The sequence below is a fragment of the Durio zibethinus genome, chromosome 27 (genome assembly GCF_047325235.1).
Source record: "Durio zibethinus cultivar Kanyao isolate XHJ-2024 chromosome 27, ASM4732523v1, whole genome shotgun sequence".
In the NCBI taxonomy this organism is placed as follows: Eukaryota; Viridiplantae; Streptophyta; class Magnoliopsida; order Malvales; family Malvaceae; genus Durio; species Durio zibethinus.
In genome coordinates, this window is record NC_143188.1 from 9,590,086 (window position 1) to 9,614,423 (window position 24,338).

General features: G+C 30.0%; 2 protein-coding genes across 3 annotated transcripts; both read left to right on the forward strand.

Annotated features, from left to right (window-relative positions):
• Positions 1–682: 682 nt before the first annotated feature.
• Positions 683–3,183, forward strand: LOC111280112 (uncharacterized). 2 transcript variants are annotated; one of them, XM_022867275.2, is made up of 4 exons: positions 683–1,034; positions 1,247–1,987; positions 2,150–2,494; positions 2,678–3,183. In XM_022867275.2, the coding sequence occupies exons 1-4, from the start codon at positions 894–896 to the stop codon at positions 2,951–2,953; spliced, it is 1,503 nt and encodes a 500-aa protein (XP_022723010.2). In that variant the 5' UTR covers positions 683–893; the 3' UTR covers positions 2,954–3,183. The 2 variants fall into 2 exon arrangements, with proteins under 2 accessions (XP_022723010.2, XP_022723012.2); XM_022867277.2 differs by having other exon boundaries at positions 688–1,034; positions 1,256–1,987.
• A 3,609-nt stretch (positions 3,184–6,792) lies between these two features.
• On the forward strand, positions 6,793–11,684 carry LOC111279663 (alanine--glyoxylate aminotransferase 2 homolog 2, mitochondrial-like). Its single transcript, XM_022866641.2, has 9 exons — positions 6,793–7,184; positions 7,385–7,615; positions 8,291–8,461; positions 9,611–9,754; positions 9,867–10,046; positions 10,652–10,877; positions 10,997–11,110; positions 11,196–11,282; positions 11,359–11,684. Exons 1-9 carry the CDS (start codon positions 6,939–6,941, stop codon positions 11,400–11,402), a joined length of 1,443 nt encoding a protein of 480 aa, XP_022722376.2. The 5' UTR covers positions 6,793–6,938; the 3' UTR covers positions 11,403–11,684.
• Positions 11,685–24,338: the final 12,654 nt, after the last annotated feature.

Below are 24,338 nucleotides of genomic sequence, written 5' to 3' on the forward strand. Positions count from 1 at the left end.
TAAATATAAATAATTGAATATGATTGGATATCATTGAAAATTAATATTTTCATGATTTTATTTTTTTTAATACAATTGATAAACCTTTTTAAAAAACACTTAATGAAAAATTTTCAATGAAAAATATTGAAAATGCTAAAAAGTTTTAGCTACTTAATGTATTAAGTCAATTTTATTTAAAAATTATTTAATTACATTAATACTATACTTTTTAACTATTTTTTTATTGTTACCAATTGAAAATAAACATAAAATCATATCTATTTTTATAAAAAAATTAATGAAAATCTATTAATGTCAAAATTTATATCATAGATTCAGTGCTTAAATTTTTTAAAATTAAAATTTCAATACTTAATACGTCAATATTGAATTTTTTTTTTCAATTTATCAAACAACACATAAATATTTAAAATTTTCACTTAAGACTTTATATTTTTATTATATCTATATAAATTTTTTTATTTGTATATAAAAATACCTGTTGACGTTACATGTAACAACGATTTCTCTTTTTTTTTTTTTTTAAGTAAAGACTTATTTGCATTAAAAAAATAATTTATTTAAATACAATAAAAGTATATAACTTATTTATTTGGGCTGAAGCCGCATATAGAAAATCTTTCTGAGGCCAACCATACAATTATTTGTAGCTTAGTTTGGGCCTAAAACGATCCAACTCCAAAGCCCGGAAGATGAAAAATGAAAAATTTTACTTTCCCGAAGACACCGACTCTTCGAAATCGGTGGAAATCCGATATCGTCACCGGTGAATTAAATCGTCACCGGTGAATTAAATCATCACCCCCCATTTTCTCCCCCTTGACTCCTCGGTGAACTCAACCGCCATAAACGGCGGATTTAAGTTAGCGCCGGGGCTTTACTACATAAAAATGCTTCCTTTGCATCGAACAGTTCGATCCGATCTTTGTGGTTTATCAAAAGCCGCCTTTGTTACCAGCCTTCCATTTTGTTCTTTGAAGAATATGAATCCTGCCAAGAAACCCGCTCCCAGACCAGCTGGGTTTCCTTCAGTGAGTCTTTCAACCTCTAAAGTGGTTTTACATGTATATAGAATTTTGGCCAAATTTTAATTGTAAATATTTGCTAATACAATTTTATCTGCCATGGCTTCTTTTCTTTCTTTCTTTTATTTTTTGGCTGAAAAATGAATTTATTAGGTATGGCTTATGATTAAATGATTAAAATTATTGGAATTTTTTGAAAATTTTGTATTTGTTTTCAGAAACAACAGATTACTGCTGAAAAGCATTTTGGCAGCGTATCTTCTGCTAAAGAAGCAAGGCAATCTTATGGGGCAACAAGTATAAATGAGAAGAAATCTCTATCTAGCTATGAAAAAGAGTTTCCCTCACGAACTGTTAACTTGGGTTCTAGTTCTAGAGGTTGGAACTCTAATAAAAGTAGAACTATGTTTGATTCAGGATCTAAGGTGAGGCAAGAAACTTTTGAATCATTCGAACTCGAGGAAACTGCGAATATTGCCAGCCTGAGGGAAGAACAATCTTTTCCTAGTCATTTTGGAAAGGACAATGTTGTGGCTAGTCATGTCCAAAAATCTCCGTCTGGCCAAAGCAAATCCAAGAATGTGGCAAGTACCAAGAATTCTGATTATTCTGAGGGTAATAGGAGTAGTAGTAGGATTGATTCGGGAGTGGAGCCGAGGCACGAAACTCTCAATTTATCTGAACTTGAGGGAATTGTGAATATTGCAAGCCTGCAGGAAGAACATTCTTTGCTTTATCATATCGGAAAGAAGGTTAAAACTGGTCATGTCCAAAAATCCCCCTCTGGCCAAAGCAAATCCAATAATGTATTAGGCACCCAGAATTCTGATTGTTCCGAGGATTTGCATAAGGTTAAAAGATTTAACATTTGCCTGCCTAGAAGTAGAGATTTTGAAACGCGAGAAATCCTAAGGCCTGGAATGGTTTTATTGAAACGTTACATCTCTCTCCGCGAACAGGTTTGTCCTTGAGGCTTTGATTTATTGCATATTACTTTCTTTTTCTTTTTACTCATTTTGGCAGATGTGGTTTAGAAGAACGAGTACGTGTTTCTGTGGGAAAATTGTCACTTTTATCGTGATTTTAATTCATAAATTCTTTAATAAACCTTAATTTTTCAGATCAATATGGTCAAGACTTGTCAAACACTTGGTGAAGGCCCTGGGGGATTTTACAGGCCTGGCTTCAAAGATGGAGCAAAACTTAGTCTACACATGATGTGTCTTGGTCTGAACTGGGATCCTCAGAATAGAAAATATGATAAGCGACATCCACTTGATGATTGTGAGGCACCCAATATTCCACATGAATTTCGTCTTCTTGTTCAAAGAGCTATCCAAGATACACATTACCTTATCAAGAAGGATTCTGGTATAGTCAATCCAGAAGATGTTCTTCCTTCAATGTCTCCTAACATATGCATCGTTAACTTCTATACAAGATATGGGAAACTTGGACTGCATCAGGTCTGTTCTTATTTATCATTTCTTTTACTGTCTGCTTAAGAATTCTTAATTCCACGAACATACTCTGCTGGATATTTTCTTTGCGGATCTTTTATATAAAATTTGGTCTGAAAGGTGATACATTACCCTTTATGTTAAAGGTTTAAGAAAGTTTTCCACTCGTGATAAGCTTCTATTATGCAGGATCGAGATGAAAGCAGAGAAAGTCTCCATAAAGGATTACCAGTTGTCTCTTTGTCTGTTGGTGATTCCGCTGAATTCCTATATGGGGATCGGAGGGATGTTGACCAGGCGGAGAAAGTGTTATTGGATTCGGGAGATGTACTAATATTTGGTGGTGAATCTCGAATGGTGTTTCATGGGGTGCGATCCATCATTCCATTCTCTGCTCCTGAGGCTCTTTTAGCTGAAACTGGGCTTCGTCGTGGTCGTCTTAATCTTACCTTCAGACAATTTTGAAAACCCTGAACTACAAACAAAACTGTCTTCAGCTAGTATACAGGTATATAGAAACTTTTTAATATTATATTCATTGCTATTTTTAGTTCTTTGAGATTGTCAAATTTTGATGCTGATCGCTAGAACTACGAGTCTAGCACTCTACAACTAGATAAAATATATGAGAAATATGTATTTTGAAGCATCATATGATTAGAAATGGGTAAATACAGAAGCAATATTTATAGAAAGGTTAGAAATGTTTTCAAATTTTCAATTGTCTGGTTCTCTAATTCTGCTCTGTTTCTGCCTGTGCTATTTCTGCTTGCACATGGAAGCACTTAGCTTCATATACCAGCATGTGCCATATGGGTAGAAGGATAGTATGGACAAGGTAAATTCTTTAATTGATGCAACTCCATTGGCTTATAAAAGAAATGTGCCGTGATTGGCAACATTTATAATATGAAACATGTCAGAACAAGATAACTTATATAATATTTATGCCACGCAATGAAATGCATCATTGGCTCGCAACAAGATAAGATATGATATCCAATTATTATAATTTGTGGTTAGTCTGGCAGGATGATTCCCATCCTTTTTGTCTATCAGATCATCATTATATTTGATTTTTTAATTAATCAGTTATATTCTAATCAGATCATCATCAAATTTAATACAAAAAATGCAAATGCTAATTATTCTAATCCAATTTTGATTACAACTAGAAATAACTAGATCCAAAATCGAGAACTGAAACATTCTGAATTTCACGTGATCCAAACCTCAATTATCTCAAATTTAGATCACATCAAGTTCTTAATTCCTAAGTGAAGAGTTGCATGCCAAAAATATAAAAGGGAGGGTATAACATATCGATCAAGCAAGACTATGTTTGCCAACTCATCTCGTTAATGGTTGATTAGATCTTCCATTATTGGAAGAAATTATATTGGGTGGTTGATATAATTATTTTCAAATCAATCACTATCCTTGCCCATCTCTTTCCTTGAGAGTTTGCTTTTGTTATTGTACCATCTATGTGAAAGGTTGTTTGCCTTTGCCGTCTCAATGGCATGTCAATAGAAAGCTCCATTCGCTCGAGACTCTAATAAAAATATATAATAAACTAAACAGGAAGGAAGCAATGTGATGTGTATGGAAATCCTACACGGCAGAACGGACAACAAGGTGTCATGCCATCTGATGAACTTTGATGTCGAAAGCCTGTTTTATCCAAGAATAACTTTACTTTAACATACGAAGTTAAACACGTCTCCTTTATCTTCCGATCATCATCGTCATGACCTAAATTCTAATAAATTATATTCATCAATATTATTGCCTTGGTGACTGAAAACGATGACCACAACTTTAAAAGCAAAATTTTATTGCATTGTTTTGGAGATTATTTTTTTTTTATAGTTGATGAATAATAATAATAATAATAATAATAATTCCCCATCTGTCCCGAGTTTTGAACCAGATGCATTAGCCTGAGGTCTTGATTTCTGAATTTAGCTTTTGTTTAATTTATGGAGTAAATGGAATGACCAAATCTTTAACCTAAAATCTGAGCCGTTTAAATAAACTGAGGCCTAGATTTGAATTGAGCAATGTTAATGGGTTAAATTCAGTGCGAAGCTTTGCCTCCACTTATTTTAGAGATGCCACAAAGTTTTCTATTGGAAACCAGTTTGTTGTAGTTTGATAAAGTTGCAAAATTGTAATTTCTGAATTTAGATTTCTTTATGGGGTCGATGGAATGACCCAAAAATTTGAATATGGATAAGATTATAACATCATGTTATCTCTAAGCTTTTAGTATAATAATTAAAGACGTTTGAAAGAATATTTAAGATTTGGTTTCGAACTAAATCTCTTTTTTTTTTTTTTTATTTATATTAGGGTTTTACCATATGATGTAAAAAAATAAAAAATTATAACATTAGGTGCCTCCTTAACCTAAAATCTGAACCACGTTTATCAGCTGATGTCTGATTTTAGTTGAGCATTTTTTAGCTAAAGAAAAACATGCATGGCCACATTGGTCGTTTCTGTCCTGATCTAATCTTGACATGTCATAAAATTTCTGGTGGAGACAACTTTGGAGTAGTAATTCCTTTGATCTTTTAAACTAAGTGGAAAATTCTAATTTTGAAAAAAATTATAATCTGTAAATTCGATGCTGAATTAATTTAGTTACTTCATATAATCAATCATAACAAAATGATTTTGTATTTAATATTCAGATTTTAATATTTATAATTTTTTAAATTACGATATCTTTTATAAAAGAATATAATTTGTAAAACTATAAAAAAAAATCTTTTTTTTTTTATACCTCCAATTGCAATTTCATTGAAAATTCGAATTCGTTATCATGTTTATATAGTTTATACTAAGTTTTGAGAACCTACGCACAATGCCAAATTCACCATATGACCTTTGATGCATGGATGTTTATATCAAATGCCAGATTTATGCGAAAATACAACATTATCCTAACATGAATGATCGAGCAACTTAACTATCAAGAATTTAAAAACAAAACACAAATTTTTTATTGCATGAACAATCCCAAGAAAAATGCAGTAGGTCACGAATGCATAGGCGGGGGAAACAAGGAGCAATAATCGACTCATATGTCATGATTAATTTGGCTAATCACAGTTCCTCGTTCTAGCTTTTCTCTTGTCTCTTTTGTCATTTGTAAAAATAAACCTCAAGTCCTTAAATATAGTAAACTTAAAATCCTTTTTTTTTTTTTTTAATTTAAATATCATTTGGAAAATGACATTTTTAATTAAAATTCTATTTTTTTTATTTGATATTGAGCGCAATCAAATTTAACGTGATCAACGCAGCCGAATCCTAATAAATTTTTTTTTTATAAAAAATAAAATTTATAAGTGTAGTAGCCATCTTAATAAAAATTTTCTAATAAAAGTGAAATAGCCATCACAAAAGACACTCTATTTTGGCACGCCTTAAAAAATGTCACAGTTTTTATGTGGAACTTCGAATTGTTTGTCCAGTGTCCAGTCCACCAGGCAAACTAAATGGTCAAAAACCTTTTTCTTTCGCAAATAAATATCATAAACCAAATATAACATGAATAAATAATAAATAAATTTATTTTCTCTTACATATTTAGTAAATTATTAAAGTAATGCACCAAAAGAATTAATTGAAATAATGAGTTTCCAATAAAACTTACAAACTTTTTCCCAAATTAACTGCCTTTTATGAATTTTTTATTAAATTAACTCAACTTGAATTTTATTTTTTAATATTATATTAAATTAAATTTTACAAAAATTAAATTCATAATTTATAAGTATTTTTAATTTGATTAAAAATAATTATAAAAATTAAGTTAATTTTATCAAAAAAGAATAAAAAATAATTATTTTAGAATGCAAAGATTAATTGTAAATCGGAGACTATATCCAAAGAAAGCATAAGAAAAAAGAAGAATGGTAAAACTAGAGTTTCTTAGGTAAACAAATTGTTTAATTTTTTTATATGAAAAGGTTAAAAAATTTATACAGCTGCCATTTTTGGTTTTCGGATAAGAACAGTCGAACACTTATCGCATATATGAAATTTTTTATTTCCAAAACGGTCAGTCCTTGAATCATATATATCAGAAAAGATTGAACCTCTAGCACGTGACTTGGTGGCACTGTTTATGTGGACGGCTAATTTTAAGCCACGTGAGATGTCCAAAGTGTAATTTTAAGAAACATCATGGGCATTTGTTAAACGTTGCCCCCCCCCGAAACAAACCACTCAAGAACACGTCAGCAAGAATCCTTTCGCTATATAAACTTTCCCTCCCAATTCTTCCTTCCAAGCACCATCCGGCATCTGCTCTGTCTGTTCCCTTAAATATTGCCTTTCCTTACTAAACAGCATTAAAACCACCGAGTCCTACATTTTCGGAAATCTTTTTTCATTTCTCCCAAAAGACAGAAGAGAAGCAGCGGCTGAGATAACGATGCAGAGATTTATTCCAGCTGGGAGGGTATCGTCGGAAACCAAATATTCTCTGCGGTGGTGGCAACGACGACGCTGCTTCTCTCAGGTGGCTCAAAAGGAGGCTTCTAACAACGATGTCGTTGTTCCCAAAATGCCCCCCTTTGATTACTCTCCGCCTCTTTACGCCGGTCCCTCAGCCGCCGATATCCTTTCCAAACGCAAGGAGTTTCTCAGCCCCTCCTTGTTTTACTTTTACAATAAACCCGTGAGTTTTTTTATTATTATATTTTTATTTTTAAACGGCATCGGATCGGATCTGTTTGGCTGATTCCCAAATTCATTGAACTCTGTATGAAGTTTACAACAGCGGAAGATTTGTTTTTTCTTTTCCACTGTGGGCCCCACTGTCGCTCTCTCTCTCTCTCTCTCTCTTTTTGTGAATATTCTGTTTTTTTTTTTTCCCAGCTGAACGTAGTGGATGGGAGGATGCAGTATTTGTTCGATGAGAACGGACGAAGATACCTGGACGCATTCGGAGGGATCGCTACGGTGTGTTGCGGCCACTGTCATCCCGATGTGGTCGATGCAATTGTCAACCAAACCAAGCGCTTGCAGCACTCCACTGTCCTCTACCTCAACAATGCCATCGCTGATTTCGCTGAGGCCCTTGCCAACAAGTTGCCTGGCAATCTCAAGGTCATTACTCTACCCCTCCAACTATCACATGGTTAATGGTTTTGATGGCTGTCGTTCTATTTAGGATTACCCTATTTCCATACTCATAACCTCACACTCACCTGTATGTGAGTCCCATTTGTCTAACAACAACAATATTTTGAATTGAACAAAAGTCAAAATTTATGTGAAGATAGGAATACCCATTTTCTTTTTTATTATTGTAAAACTATAAAGTAAATGATTGGGTGAAAAGTTTTCAACTCTGGTCATGTCTCAGGTTCAAATTCTTCTCTGAAGATGATTACTTTCCTAAAGTTAATTCTAGTCGTGGTGTTTTATTTTGGTTTGTACATCAATTATAGTTGATAGGTTGATTGCTACTTAGACTTTTATTCAATTTTGAGTTGTGTTGCCCTTGGCTCTTTTGTCCAGAACCGTATGTGTATTTTTGATAAATGTGGTGTTTTTTATTCATTCGAAGCAAGAAACTTATTAAAAAAAATGGGGTTACCAATCAAGATTCCATTTTTGGAAAAAAAAGCTGTAATAACGGATTCCATTTTGATAAATGAGGGATTGGTCATTTTTGTGTATTCTTCATTGTAATAAGGATGCAGATTTGGATTTCAATTGGTTTCTCTCTCTTCTTTTTTGCATCTTAAATTTGGGTATCTGTTTTTGTGGGCTGTGCAGGTGGTATTCTTTACAAATTCAGGGACAGAAGCGAACGAGTTGGCAATGATGATAGCCAGACTATACACCGGATGCCATGACATAATATCATTGAGGAATGCGTATCATGGGAATGCAGCAGGGACCATGGGAGCCACTGCGCAAAGTAACTGGAAGTTCAATGTTGTACAGGTGTGTTGCACATTTTTTATTGTATATTCTTGAAATATGATGCCGTTATGCGTTCCTTGGACATCATTTAATTATTGACACCGATATCAATGAGTAATTAAAGTAGTTGAAAATAAATATTAAGGGTTGGTGCTGATTAGGACCTAATGATGTTAGATGAATCTTATTTTACTGTTGGATTGTGACCCAACATTATTTTCCTATGGCATGAACATTGTAATTGAAATTACACCCAATGTTTAGTTACAAAAAAAAAAACTTTGTCCGTTATTTGGTATCATGTTTTGAGGAGAGCAAATATCCGAGAGCCAAAAAATACTAAAAATATGCAGTGTTAATCCTTTGGATAGAATGTATAATTTTATACACATTTCTTTTGAGGGTATTTCAATCTATCAATAAGGGACAATGGAGAAAACGGCAGGACTAATCATAGAGTTGATCTAAGGAATTTTTTTCTTTTTTATAATTATCAAAGATGATATCTCCATTGAGGAAAACCATCTGCATTCTTATCAGCAAACTTGTTAATAGCTTTATCCCAAGGTTGTGTGGTAAAGAAATGCGTTGCATGATATTTTAGTTAGTTCTTTTCATATGCACCAATTTTGTTATCTTTTTTTTTTTTTGTTATCTTTTACACCATAAGGTCCATAAATTTTGACAAGGGTAGCTACCGAACCATGCCATATGTTTTTAGTTGCAACAAACTACAAAAGACACCTCCAAATCTCTCTCGCTTTTTGTTCTCCTTTCTTCTTTGGGATGGAGATGAGGGGGCTAAATTCAATCATTCTCATATCTGACAACAGCTGATGAATCATTTTTTGGAGTAGAGGTTTACTTATGTAATGTTTGTGATCTTTAGTACACACAAATATGTGTTCGTGTGTGCTGATAATATTTAAATTACATATAATTAGAATCAAATCAACCTAATTACATATGTTCAATGCCCATAAGCAGATGTCATTGCAACCATATGCCCTATTCAATCAGATAGATAAATCCATAAGAATTGCTTAGGCACTTATCTTAAATTTTAGAAACTTCATATGTAACAGTTCCTTTTATTTTACAATATGATATTATGAAATTAAACTTAATCTGTCACCACAACTATGCCTAAATCATAAGTATGTACCTCAGAGTGGAGTTCATCATGCCTTAAACCCGGATCCATACCGAGGTGTCTTTGGTTCTGAAGGAGAGAAGTATGCAAAAGATGTTCAAGATCTTATCCAGTTTGGAACTTCTGGAAATGTTGCTGGTTTCATTTCTGAAGCTATACAGGTTATCACCAATATTCACTGGTGACTTCAATTTTTATTTACTTTATCAACTCTTTGTGATGTCATAGAGAGGACAACATCACCTAACATTCCTTTTATGTTTATATTGACAGGGAGTTGGTGGAATTATAGAATTGGCCCCAGGTTACTTGTCTTCTGTTTATAGAACCATAAAGAAAGCTGGAGGTCTTTGCATTGCCGATGAGGTTCAGGCTGGGTTTGCTCGCACAGGAAGCCATTTCTGGGGATTTGAGAATCATGGTGTTGTTCCTGACATGGTGACAATGGCAAAGGTTAATTTTCTCATTTTGTCTGTTCTAAAAATGTCCAATCTACCTCCCTTTGCTAGATAATCATCACAACAGTTATCTTAGTTTGGTGGTAGCATTTTTTCAATTTTGATTGCTTATTATGGATTGTGGCAGGAGAATCTTATGCCAACTATTGTATTTGTTTTAGAGTTCATAAGCGGTGGCAGATAAATAGTTGACTAAATGAGTATATCGGAGAATAGATACAAGTCAGATGCCTTGCTGTCGTTAACATTTTGTATAAAAAATTGAGCGATGATTGAGATAACAATTAGAGCAAGTCACCATCATCTATTTTCACTTTAACAGTTAAAGGTATCGTATTAGTATCATACAATACAGGTTAGCCTTGTCCTAGAAGCTGGCCTACGCATAGCTATAGTGCATTTGCTCTGTTATTGTTAAGTTTGAGTTACATAATGCTTCTCATGCATAAAATGGTGATAGATATAAAATTGGAATGTTCACAGGTCACCAATTCCACCCAAAATGAAAGCACACCACTGGAATTTGTTTTTTGCGTGGCTTAGCAATTCACTTGCAGCTAGTTTTTGTTTGTTGACATTTGTCTTTAATCACATGGACAGGGCATTGGAAATGGCATTCCTCTGGGTGCTGTGGTAACCACACCTGAAATTGCAGAGGTCTTGACCCGCCGGAGTTACTTCAATACCTTTGGTGGGAATCCTGTATGTACTGCTGCAGGATTAGCTGTGCTGAAAGTAATTGAAAAAGAAAAGCTTCAGGAGAATGCATTTGCTGTGGGGTCCTATTTGAAAGAGAGACTAACTGCACTAAAAGATAAATATGACCGTAAGCTTTATCCTTTCTCATGGTTATTCTGTATTAGATATTCTCTTGCACCTCCTTGCTAAGAAAGAAAACCAAGCTTAACTGGCATTGCTGATTGTACCATGTATGGTTTTTTGCAGTTATTGGGGATGTAAGAGGTAGAGGATTGATGCTTGGAGTTGAACTTGTCACTGATCGCAAGCTCAAGACTCCTGCAAAGCTTGAAACTCTTCATGTAATGGACCAGATGAAAGGTTAGGATTTTTCCAATCCCCACGTTAATCCTGCCATGGATTATACTTGCTTCAAGTTACTAATGAACCTATTTTCCTATCGTAGAAATTGGAGTGCTGGTTGGGAAAGGTGGATTTTATGGGAATGTATTTAGAATTACCCCTCCTCTCTGCTTTACTAAGGAAGATGCAGGTGGGTTGCTCCTCTTTGGATGATTGTCGTAGTGACTAGTGCCCATCCGTTTTTAATGCATAATTTCTTGTTGCAGATTTCCTTGTAGATGCGATGGATTACACCATGGGGAAGATGTGAAGCCTCCAATTTAAATGTGGATAAAGATATCTATGTGATCATTCACAAGTTGATCTAATCAGTGCTGTATCATAACGTCCCTACTGTGAGTGAAAATTATCAATGCACTTATACATTTATGCTCTCAATTGAGTTAACAGGCTTGCTATAATGTGAAAAGCGGGGAGTCAACAACTCGTTGACTCTCAGATTGATGAGTCAACAACTCGTTGTCTGTTGTTCAAACTCTCTCCAAGTTTTACTTGAACTAGTTGCAGTAAGATTAAAGTTTGTTGGGTTTAACTTTCCCTTCGTTTACTTTTGGTGTTGTAGCGTGCCGTAATTTCCTTCATGTGGATTTGGCTGAAAGATAAGAAAACGTTAATGGTTCATTGACCATGAAATTTTAAGGAAAATCACTAGAAACAGGTTGAATTGCCGATGTTAACTTGAGCAATTGTAATCAAATTAGTTGGAATGAAGAGAAAATGTCAAAATCACGCGGTGAATTCTTCCCCTACCATGCCTGATAATGGTTAAGTTCAGGTTTTAGTACAAAGTCTACCTTTGAACTACATGTTGCATTTTCGCTCTCATCTTCTATTCACTATAACAGTAAGCCAATAACAGCAAAAGACTTTGAAGACTATCGAGCCTTTTCTATGTTATTGGCTTATTGCAAGAATAAAGACATCACTCGATCCTTACATTAACAAGTTTGGATTACTATTAACCAGAAGAAGAATTAAGATTATAAAGGGTGAAATATGAATGGATAAAAATAAAATCAAACCACCATGTCTCCCTTTTCTGCCCCTTTCTGGGTTCTTGCAGCTGAAGCCTTAAATTTCAATATATTTATTAATCCAAACGCAACGACACCCGGATAAAATCGCGAGGTAAAACAATCTTTTCTATTCACACCGTCACCGCTGGCTCAACAGAAAAAAATAATCATAATAATAAACAATAAAAAAAAAACTACTTTTTGGGTCGATTTTAACATCATACTAGAATGCTTCCCCGGGATTTTTTTTTTTTTTTTATATATATTTATGAATACTTATTTTTATTTTAATACATGTAAATTAAGAAATAAAAATATAATTTATAAATAAGTATATATACGTAACAATTTAATTTTTATTGTTAATGATTCTTTTTTATTTATTTTATAATTATAACTAAATATTTAACTGACTTAATCTAACATTTCTTTTCTTTTCTTTTGAAAATTGAAATATGCATACTATTTAACATTTGTAACGTTGTATGCAGTAATTAACTCATGAAAAAAAAATTTTTAAGAAAAAAAAGTTATAAATATTTGCAACATTTGATTTTTATATTAAATATATTTATCTATACTCCTATGCCAATGCTGTGTTCACATAATCCTCATATTGAATAATTATTTTAAGAGCCTTCAAACAAATTTTGAAGCAATAATTATCTTTAACTCAAGAATTTATTTTACGAAATTATATTTTTAATCAAAGTCTCCTCTTTAAATTTTCAAATAACTAACTTATTATACACTTTAATATATTTTTATCAATTTTTATTTTTACAAATAATTGAATAAATTGTCATAATAATAATAGAAAAAAATATTAAAGAACATAAAAGTGCTTAAATAAATATAACTCAACTAAAAATTATCAAGATTCATTTTTAGTTGGTTCAGGGTTTTTATTTTTAAAGTGGATTAAGCAAAATCTCAATTCATTTACTTTCCTTTAAAATTAACAAAAAAAAAAAAATTAATTATTGATAAGCCCATAAAGTATATAGGCTAAATGCTTAATTTAAGATTAAATATTTAAGTGATTGTTTAATTTAGGACTAAACATTTTTATTTTATATGAATAAGTATTAAACGTTATTAAGTTGTATTAAGTGTACTACAAACTCCAACTCTAAATGAGACATTGAATTACTCAGCATACATATCATTTTTGCTAATGTGGCAAGTCAATGGTGTATTTTTGCCGATACAACAATATTGTTGTCCACATATTCAAGATAATAAAACATCATATTAATTCATAATTTTGAAAAAAAGAATTCTAGTTTAATTTATTAACTTCAAGAAACAATTACCACTATCAATCTTTTTTCTCAAGTTGCCTCATTTAGAAACTCTTCTAACAATTAACAATTTTTCTTCCTTTGTCTTGCTTGTTCTCATAAAAGTGTCTTAATCATTTTTCAATGTTTTTCTCTTTTTTCTTCCTTTAAGTTTTCAAATCAACAAAAACTCAATAGCCTAAGCATTACCAATCTCATTCCCAACAATTAGATTTGAAAAAGCATAAAGGTTCAAACATGAATTAAAGTCACAAAGTTTTCAAATAAACCTAAGATTCTTTTAATCTTCATCCATAGCAAATCTATGTTTTTTTTTTTTTGTTTTTTATTCAAGGAAGGGCAAGGGAGAAAAGGGAAGAAGATCCTGGCTCAAAACCAGGATCTCTATGTCCTCATAAAGCTTTCTTAGTTACTAGACCAAAGAGACAGAGGACCTTTATGCCCTTACAAGAGCTAGGGTTATTTTGATTCAAGGTAAGATCCTTTTTTTCTTAATCAAAACCCTAGGAATAGAAAAATTAGGGAAATGTGTTTTTAGCTTTGGATATTGGGTATTATCTATTAGAAATTCAAAGTTTTAGGAATGTTTGATTGTCAAGAAAAAATCTTGGGTTTTGCTTATGTGTAAAGAGAAAATCTTTATGTCCTTTTTTGAAAATCTGTAAAGAGAAATATGAGATTGTATCCTTGAGATATGCATTTGATAGATGGCTCCATTTACTCTATGATCTTCCACATTACTTATGTGTTTTGCTTTTCAGTTAAGCTTTTTAGGTATCTTTGGCACTAATTCTTTTTTATGGGTTTTGATTGTTAATTGAAATTGTATCTCGATTTTGATTGTTGATTGAAATTGTATATGGGTTTTGATTGTTGATTGAATTATATCATTTTGATATTTCTTTTCAAGCAAGAAATTAGAAAATAAAGCCAAAAAATATTTAAAATACTTTTAAAACTTGAGAAATTCCATGTCATTTTCATCTGTTACTTTTTTCAAACTTAATGGCATGTTTTTCACAACCACATTTTCATAAAAAAAAATTTATATTGTTACAAGTCGATAAAACATTTAGTCCTGAATTAATCAACCAAGCAAACGTGTAGTTCTAAATTGGGCATTTAGCCAAATATATGACATCCAAGAAAATACTCATTGTTCATAGGATAAAGTGATCATTTTGTTAAATGAGACATGTGTCCACCTTTAATTTCGTTGGGGATTCTTTTAATTGTATAATATTCTCGGCTTTGCTTAGGTCATGAATTATTTCTTTTGTTTTTGATAAAACTATAAAATTTTAAAATTTTTAACTTAATAATTATATAAAAATTTAAATTCACATATTCTCGAATAAAATAATAATTGAATAGTAAAATATTTAAAATATCTTAAAATTTTTTAATTACTTGAAATTATAATAATTTTACATAAAATAAAAATATAATCTAAATATATTTAATATGATGTACATGTAATTTTCATTTATTCTAAATTTTTTATAATTACTTGAATTTAATTTTCAAGTTAAAAAATATATCCATATATTATTTTCAAAAAATTAATACATAACTATTACATTTAAATTTATCAGTTATTATAATATGTAATGTTTTTATTTATTTATTTTTTAGGGCAATCAAAGATATATACATTTAAATTACTTTGAATGTCAATTTTTATGGTTTGTATTATAATGATTGAAAAAGTGAAATTAGGTGTTATGAAGTCTTGACTATTTGCAGAGATGAGCAAAACAAATCTAAATTTGAAAATTTGATTAAAAAATTCAAATCTATATGATAAAAAGTTAAAGATTTGAACTCAAAAAAATGTAAACACAAAATGATTCAAATATGAAATGATTTAAATTTGAAAAAAAAAATCCAAACTCAAAAAGCATGTTAAAATGATTAATTTTCATAAAATCTACAAAAATAACCTAAATAGCCCAAACATAAGCTTAATCCAAATTCAAAATGATTTGAATCTAAAATGTCTAAATTAAGACAAACTCATCCATTTGACAACTCTAATTGTCTGACATCATTATTCACAATAACTAAATTTTTATGAATATATTTACTATATTCATGTCATTTGCAAGCAGTAGAGTAAGGCAAAATAACCTTATTCAAGTTTACTCAACCATCAAAAGAAGTTACAAACATAATTCTAGTTGGAATTTACATTTTCTTGGTTGCTAAAAAGTGGAAATGTTAAAATTTTTTAGTAAGTGAGTTACTATTAATCAATGATTTTAATGTTTAATCAAGCAATATGATATATTTGGTCTAAATATGAGATAAGTATAAAAGTCTAAATAATTTAATTGTGATAATTTATGTTAGGTTTTGCATATCTTATTAGATCAATGTAGTTTGGTGGTTATGTAGGCTTTTAAATGGTAAACCTTTAATGGGAAGGTTTCTAGAGTTTTAATAAAATTAGCTAAGGTCCTCTTTTAACTTTTAAGTAATGGTATCTATTCATGAAAAGTCGCTAGTAAGAGGTGTAGACACTTATATTGTCTGAAAAACTAAGTGTTGTGTCAAGATAAATTTGAGTCAATTCTCAATTCTGTTCAGGTCTGGTCGAATAATTTAATTGAGTTTATCAGGTTATTTTTGTGCTAGATCATTTTAAATTTTATTAATATTTATTTATTTTCTTTTTTTTGTTCTTGTCATCTTCTTGTTTTTTTTCCTTAAAGTCTTTGGTGCATTTATTGCATTGAATTCCAACTACCTCTTAACTTTCTTGCTTGACTTTGCAAGCTGAGATTGCGGTAGCAAAAATCAACATGACAATTTTTTCTTCCAAAATCCCTTCAAACTTGGGATTTGTTGGATGAATTGGTTCTATAAATTGAAAGTCAATTCATAGAAAAAAAAAAAAAAGATACAAAGAGCAATTTCACATAGTAAGGAACAAAAAAACCCTAATGCCATTTTGCCCAATACCCACCAAAAACCCATCACATCTAACCAAAATGAAAAACCTAGCCAAAAAAATCTACCACGTCCCTCAAAGGGAACCAACAAAAAAAATAAAATAAAAAAATAAAGAATAGATCTAAGTCGTTTGATTTTTTTTTTTTTTGGAAAAAATAGTTAGAGGATTGTGTTTAAGAGCTAAATAGGGTCATTTTGGATTTTTTGTTATTTTTTAAAAAAATTTTAAAGTTGCCAGAATTTGGAAAATTTTGAATTTTTTGATGACTAGTTGAATTTTTCGATAACTAAAATTACAAAAACCTTAATTTTTCTATCATGGTTGAAGTTTCTGGTGATAGCATGATGATGATTGGCTGGATACTGGGTTATTGCGATGGCCGATGAAAAGAAATATATTTCTAGACCTAAATCGATTTGAAAACTTGTGAAAATTTAAAAAACATTGAATTTGAATCGAGTCAGATTTTAAGAGCCTCATAATTGACTAGAATTTGTTAGGACAAATTAGGTGTCTACAGTGGTGAAATCTGACCTTTCATTAAAATTCTCTTGGTGGTAATATCTAAACTTTTTAAAAATTACTCAGTGATGATATCTGAGTATTTATGTTTGAGTATCTTTAAAATTTCTCGACGGTGATATCTGAGTTTGTTTCAAAATCTCTCGGTGGTGATATTCGAATCCTTTTCGATGGTGATATCCTAAATCATATGTATTCTGTTGCAACATGCGGGCTAGGGAATCTGATCGTCGAACTTGCGAAATAAAAAATAGAAGGCTAAAAAGTATTTTCAATAAAAATCAAAAGAATGAGTTACCACCAATTTTTTTAGGGTGTGATAGGCCATCCAAAATTTTATCCTTTTAATAAAATTTTTAAAACGAGTTTAAAGTTTACTAAAAGAACATTTTGTGATTTGCGAAAATCAAAGTTAGGTCAAGGAGTCGGTTACACAAGGAGAATGATTAGCATCCTTATAGTTGCCTGTTATCCTTAGATTTTAGTAGAGATGGTCCCATTTCAATGTTTATAGACTAATTCCTATGTTTATTCCAAAAATCAAAATTTTTTTTCTTTTGAAAGCAAATCATTTTTAGCTTTGTTTTAAACAAAACAATTTATTTTGGATAAAGATGAAAATGTCTTAAGTATCAACACACTTCTTCCACTTTTTTATATTTAGGTAAAGCTTCAAAGATGAAAAATATTATTGTTAAGGCTTACTCTTTTAACTTGCCTTAATGTTTATATCACAACTAATGTTTGGTAATATTGAAAATATTAATTCCTCATATGAATATCAAATTAGTTTATACCATAATCATTGTGTGTATATGATGGTCTAGAAAAAATTGTGTTATTGACATTTATCATATACTATTATGTTAAGATTATGGTAGGAAAATTATGTAATTTGTTAAATCTCATGTAAATACAATGTTGTATTTACATTGATAGATGTTCTTTGTGGTCAATCAATTTTTAATTTTGAAATTTTTTGTAGTCATGTTTGAAAAATTAAGGTGGAGTTATGTTTGAAAAATTAAGGTGGCATAATAGAAGTATTATTAATTGTTAAGATAATTTACTTGGTAATATGACGTGTTAAGTTGTTATCTTGATTGGTAGTGTGATTATGAAACATAACTTAAAAATTTTTAAGGTGCTTAAAATGGTATTGGGCATTCTAAGTTTTAACTTTTAGTGATCCATATAAGCGCATTTAGATTAGTATATCATTTGGAGTGATTACATGTACAAGTAAACATAAGAAATTCGGTAGCACTATAATGATTATAAAATTTCTTATGATATTATGAAGTTTTCTCTAAGTTACTACATGTGATTAACTACCCAAAGGAAGTGATTATATGTTTTTAATTTAGAGATAATTGTGAAATATTTTTATGAAGTAAAAATATACATAGACTTAGGAAACTTATCTATCCAAAAGGGATATATTTTCAAAATTCTTTGTATTTTTTATTGTTTTAAGGTGTGATCACACAAAGGGGTAATGTTTTTTTTAAAAGAATGTCCAAAATTAAATTTATGACATGGTACTTTAACTGTTTTCATAAGACTAGTAAAGATATTGAATTGATTAAAAGTCTTATCTGATTGATCTTTGTACTCAATTTCAATATGTTTGAATACTTGTCATTATAAGTTAATATTCGCCATGAGTGATAAGTTCTTAGATGTTTTGTACAACATAGTAAATTTATAAATTTTAGTCGCTTTAATTTATCACATATGTGGATATACATTTCGTGTATGCCTTATGATAGCTAAGAGGGTTAGATTTCAAATAAAAAAGTTTTGGGCCTATTATGATATCTCAATTTATTTTAAGTAAAATTAAGAGTTGTTGAAATATAATTTCATTTTAACAAATATTTATTTTGATTGTTTAACTCTCAATTGAGATATTAGTTTGATTATCTTAGCTACCATTATCAAACCTAATAGTTATCAATTTTTTAATGGCATATTTGTTGTCATTTGTTGACAATGTGGTTTAAAGAAATTTTAATAATTTTTTCGAGAAACTCACACTTGAGTGGGAGAATATTATTTTACAATTATTACATGTGTGAGAGTTTTGATGAATGAATTTTGTGCAAATATGTATACCATCGCTTTCACTTTTTATTGGTTCATTTCATTCTTCGATAATCTTATCTGAATTTTGTTTGTTTACTTTTGATGATAACAAGAATTTTCTAATTTTCTTTCATTATGAACCATATATGAATTAATTTCGAGAGTTATTTTAAAGAATGATAATTTAAAGGTTTTGACATTTTTTATTATTATTTTATTAATGCCAAAACTATTTTTTTAAAAGAAGTAAAAATTAGTAAAAGTTCTTTTGCATATATTTTAAAGTAGTAAGAACTTATAAATGCCCTAAAATTAGTGTGTTGAAGATATCATATGTGTTAAGGTTAATGAAAGTTCATAGATTATTGATATGAGCACATTTTAGACATGATTTATAATTTAATAAGTTTCAAATTTGTTAAAAATGTTCTCATGTTCATAATATATTAGTAATTTTGTAAGTGGTTTATTAAAGTGACATCATTTAAGTCCAAAACATTAGTAGTTATCACATTTGGCATGAGTGCAAACAATAGCTAATTTTGTTATGATTCTATTTATTGTTGTACTCCTTATTCATAATTTTGAATTTGATTATAGCATATTTGTGATTCACTAGACTAGTGAAAATCATTGTGATTTGATAATATGCTGACTTATTTTTTTATGTGAGGAATATGGTAGTACCAAGCTTATAATATGGATATCTATAGGTATGGAAAATAAAACTTGTTAAGGTTTTGAGTTGCTTATGGCAATGATCAATTGTAAACTTGATTTTGAAACCATTGTTTTAGGTTTCTTTACTTTGTTAAATGCATTATTGTGATTGCTAATTATCTATAAAATATAGTTTGAGTTGAATAAGTTTATGAGGTACCATAATGTTAAATGGACACAAATGTTTTATATAAACACCATAGTTGTTATTTGCATATATGTTTATTGTTACGTGTGCACATCTCATATTGACAAGTCATATTATAAAATCTTAAAACTCAGTATATGTTTTAAGTATGCTTTAATGTCATTTGGATATGTCTTATAAATGATACTAGCAAGTAATATCGAGGATAAAGAGGGAATATATAGGCATATCTAGATGTCATGGAGATTTCTTAATAAGTTTAGAGAAATCAACAAGAAGATTGACAATAAAAATAACATATTGAGATCATATTTAAGAGTTATATTCTTACTACATAGCCACACTGAGATCTATTGTCGATAGAGTCTTTGGTATTTCTAACCATCAATTGGTCTTATGTCAATAAGGGCATAAAAATTGCTAAAATTCAATATTATATGGTTTTATTGGACAAAATCATTAAGATGTTGTCTCAAGAGTTAAATTATTTTTTAAAAATTGTAGCCATTTCAAAGTAAAGTTAATTAACCTGAAGTCTTATTTTCTAAATTATATTTTTTTAAAAATCAAATAACCTAATTAATATTACCTAAGCAAGAGAAAGTTAAAATTTTTCAATAAGTGGGTTACTACTAATTAGTGATTTTAATATTTAATAAAATATGTTGATATATTTAATCTTAATATGAAACAAGCATAAGAGTCCAAATAATTTAATTGTGATCATTTATGCGTGAGTTTTGCATATTTAATTGGATTAGTGTGGTTTAACGGTTATATAGGCCTTCGACCTAGTAAACTTTTTATGGGTAAGATTTTAAGGTTTTAAGCAAATTGGCTAAGTTCCCTTCTTCATTTCTAAGTAACAATATTTACTCATTGAGAATCACCAATAAGAGAAAAATGAAAAGAAAGACTTAGTTTCTTTAAAATCGATATTACTTCTACTAATCAACTATGGTTACTCAAATAAGTATTAATATAATAGAATTTGGTATTCTAATATTTAGATAATAATGTTAGATTATACTGTCAGGAAACGCTAGTTAAAGAAATCGTAATTTGCATACTAAAACCGTGCACATATATATATATATATATATATATATATATACACACACACGTGTGTGTGTGTGTGTGTTTGCAAAAGAATTTTTTTTAAAAGAAAAATGAACAATATTCTTCTTTCTTCTTCTTCGTCTTCTAATTATTGTTTGTACTGAATGGTGAATTTGTTTGTATTCGGATGTCTCTGCTCAAATAAAATAACACACATTCTAGCTTCTTCTTCGTCCTGATATTATTATTTATATATATAAAGTAAAGCACAGAGTTCAAGAATCGGTGGTGTCTGTTCGTCTTTCTTTGCTAAATTGTATGCCAAAAAGAGAATCATTAAAATGGTCAGATAATAAATTTAATGTTATTTTTGACTTGTTGATATTGAGTATATCTATCCTTGCCTGCCAATGCCATCCCCTCAAGTTTCAAATGAAACAAAAGTTGTTGGTGCAATATATTAGTTGTTACGAACCTGAGAGTAAAAGCTGAATTCTGTCTTAAAACCTACCATATAATTAAACAATTAGGTATTTTGCCCCTACAACTATAACTTATTAGGGTTCATCAATTTTCAAATCTGTCCAACGGCATTTGTAGTTTGAATAACAATAATAATAATAATAATAATAATAAACTTTTGATTCTTGCATGTTGAGATTAGTTCAATTGTAAGATTGTCCTACTCCTTTATACTAAAATTTTTTTTATCAAGATTACATTTCAAAAATCTTGTCCATGAGATAGAAAAGGGCTGTATCCAATTATGAAAATCAAAACCCTAATGTACCGGAGTAAACTAATAAAAACAAAATTCCCAATTTATTTTGAGTAGAATAGTCTAAATTACATGTGCAGAATATGTTTGATTGGACGAGCTAATCAATTATATTTTGAATTTTGAATTTTTTTTCTTACATAAAAATTGGACATTCCTTGTTTTTGGTACAAGAGGAGCGCTATTACAGCTACCTCAAATGCCTAAAATCTCTCATATTCCATCACGCCATGCTTATCATTTGAGCTAAACCCTAGATTCTTAGGCTCTCAGCTAAAATTGGATTAGGCTTTAGGGTTGGATATCGTTTGGCTACTAGCGTCTCCTCTACTGTCACATATTTGGTTGGAAATAAAGTGCTACTAAGAGCAAAGAATTTACACATTCCTTTGCCACCATGAGAGCAGCAGCTGCATGCGGTGTCCCTTTTTCATTGAGAGAAATGTGTTTTGATTTTGCAAAATGCATGCACAGATTAAACTCTTCTCAAATTTGGAACCTTCATGAATCACGAGCTACATCGTATTACATGTCCTATAGAAATTAAGACATCTAATAATAGATTGCCTTAAACATCTAAAACATGCAATTTAACATTAATTGATATTGCAAATATAAATTTCTTTGCTTATGAATATATATGATGTGAAGTTAAGAGTTGATGCTATAACTTTTCAAATAATGTTGAATAAGAAGAATTACTAGTAGTCTTGTATTTTAACATCATTTACATTAGCATATACTATCATTTTTCTAAAAACAAATTGCAACTTAGAGATAGAAAAAAAAAATGGTCCAATTGTTAGGATTTGAATCCCAAATCTATAAAATATTACTTTAAAAGTGATTATAAAAATTAACTGAACTGAACTTTCAAGTTTTATATCGTTTTTAATTACACTTCGGAAGTTCCATGTTAAGCCATATTTCTTGTTTTACAAAAAAGAAAAGTAAATCTACTTTATAATTAAAATTGACATTTGCGAGAATTTTATGTTTTCTAAAGAAGTCTATAATCATGGACATGGTTAATTAGATTGAAGTTAGAAAAAGAAAAACTATCTTTAGTTTTTCATAATGTTTTAAATTAATAATGCAAAACTCATCTAAAATTCACTCTTTATACTTGAAATCGAGTATCTTAAACTTCGAATCTTTCTTGATTACTTCTTTAAAGGATAACGATTCTTAGATAAAAATCTCCAACAATAGAATACTGAACTTTTAGATTCAACGATAAGTGTTCAATCCTTCAAATTTTCAAATATAAAAGAAAAAAACTCGATTGCCTTTCAGATCGCCCATAAATTAAAATAAAGATCGTTGAGTAATGAAGAATTAATTTTGTGACATTATTAATCATACAAATATCCGCAAAGTCAAAGCTGATGAAAACTAACACACAAACTAACCAGAGAGAAAAACCATGGATTCAAAATTGCATCTTGCAAAAAAAGAAAGAAAAGCAAGAGTACCAATTTTCATGTTGGAACAGCCATTGAAGACATGGGATGGTATCTCCGATACTGATTTGCTGAGGGTTGGCGAGCGAGCAAGCTTGAGAATCTGATAGCTGACATGAGAATCGAGGCTAAGTCCATGAGCAAGCATGAAACCTCCTGGAACATGCTAACGATCTTTCTGAACATCACAGTCATCACTACCGAGATAATTGTATGCTCAAATCTAGGCATTTCATTTGCAGATCTTCGGGTATTGAGAAAATTAAAATGATATCTTTTATTAGATTATATTTTATGTTGCATTATTATTGCAAGTTCCTGATGAAAGCATGGTTTCTCTTGTGATTACTAAAATATCCTCCTTGTTTTAATTTTATTTTTCAAGCTGATGGGTGTTTAATTCTCTATTTTTGTTAAGGAGCAACTCAGGTTAAAAAACTTGAGATCCAATGGTCGAATCATTACTCTTATTTTATTCCTCTTATATGTATACCAAAACAATAACCATTTTAAAGGTGATAAATAATTTAATTACAAAGTAGAATTGAAACAACTTATATAGAAGAGTTGGTATTTGCTAATATTGATATTTGAATATATATACTTATCATTGTTCATTGAAAGTAAACCTCTTATTTTCAAAAGCAAAATTTTGGATGACTGATTATAACTTTGTATGGACAAAAAATTATACATTTACCTTTGTCCTAAGAAAAAAACGTTAGAAATCTTGAATTTAATTTTTATGTATAGATAAGGTGGCTAATTAAATAGAGGAAAGCAAACTATCTTCTGTTTTGCATTTTTTTTTTTGAAAAAAATACTATAAATTAAGGATAGAGAAATGAATTGTAAATATTAAAATTTAAATTCTAAATTACTAAATATTATATTTTAAAGATTATCGTACGAATTAATTATATTAAAACTCAAGTTCTCCGTTTTGCTATGTTTCATTAGAAAAAGATATAAGTTAAATTTAAAGATCATCATAGATGTGTATTTTTAGTACATAGCTCTTATCAAGCAATTATTTTAATAAAATATCTTAGCTAAACCTTAATTTATTTACTTGTTTTGGAAATTAATCCTCTAAAATCTAGCTAAATTAATAATGAAGAAATTTTTTATT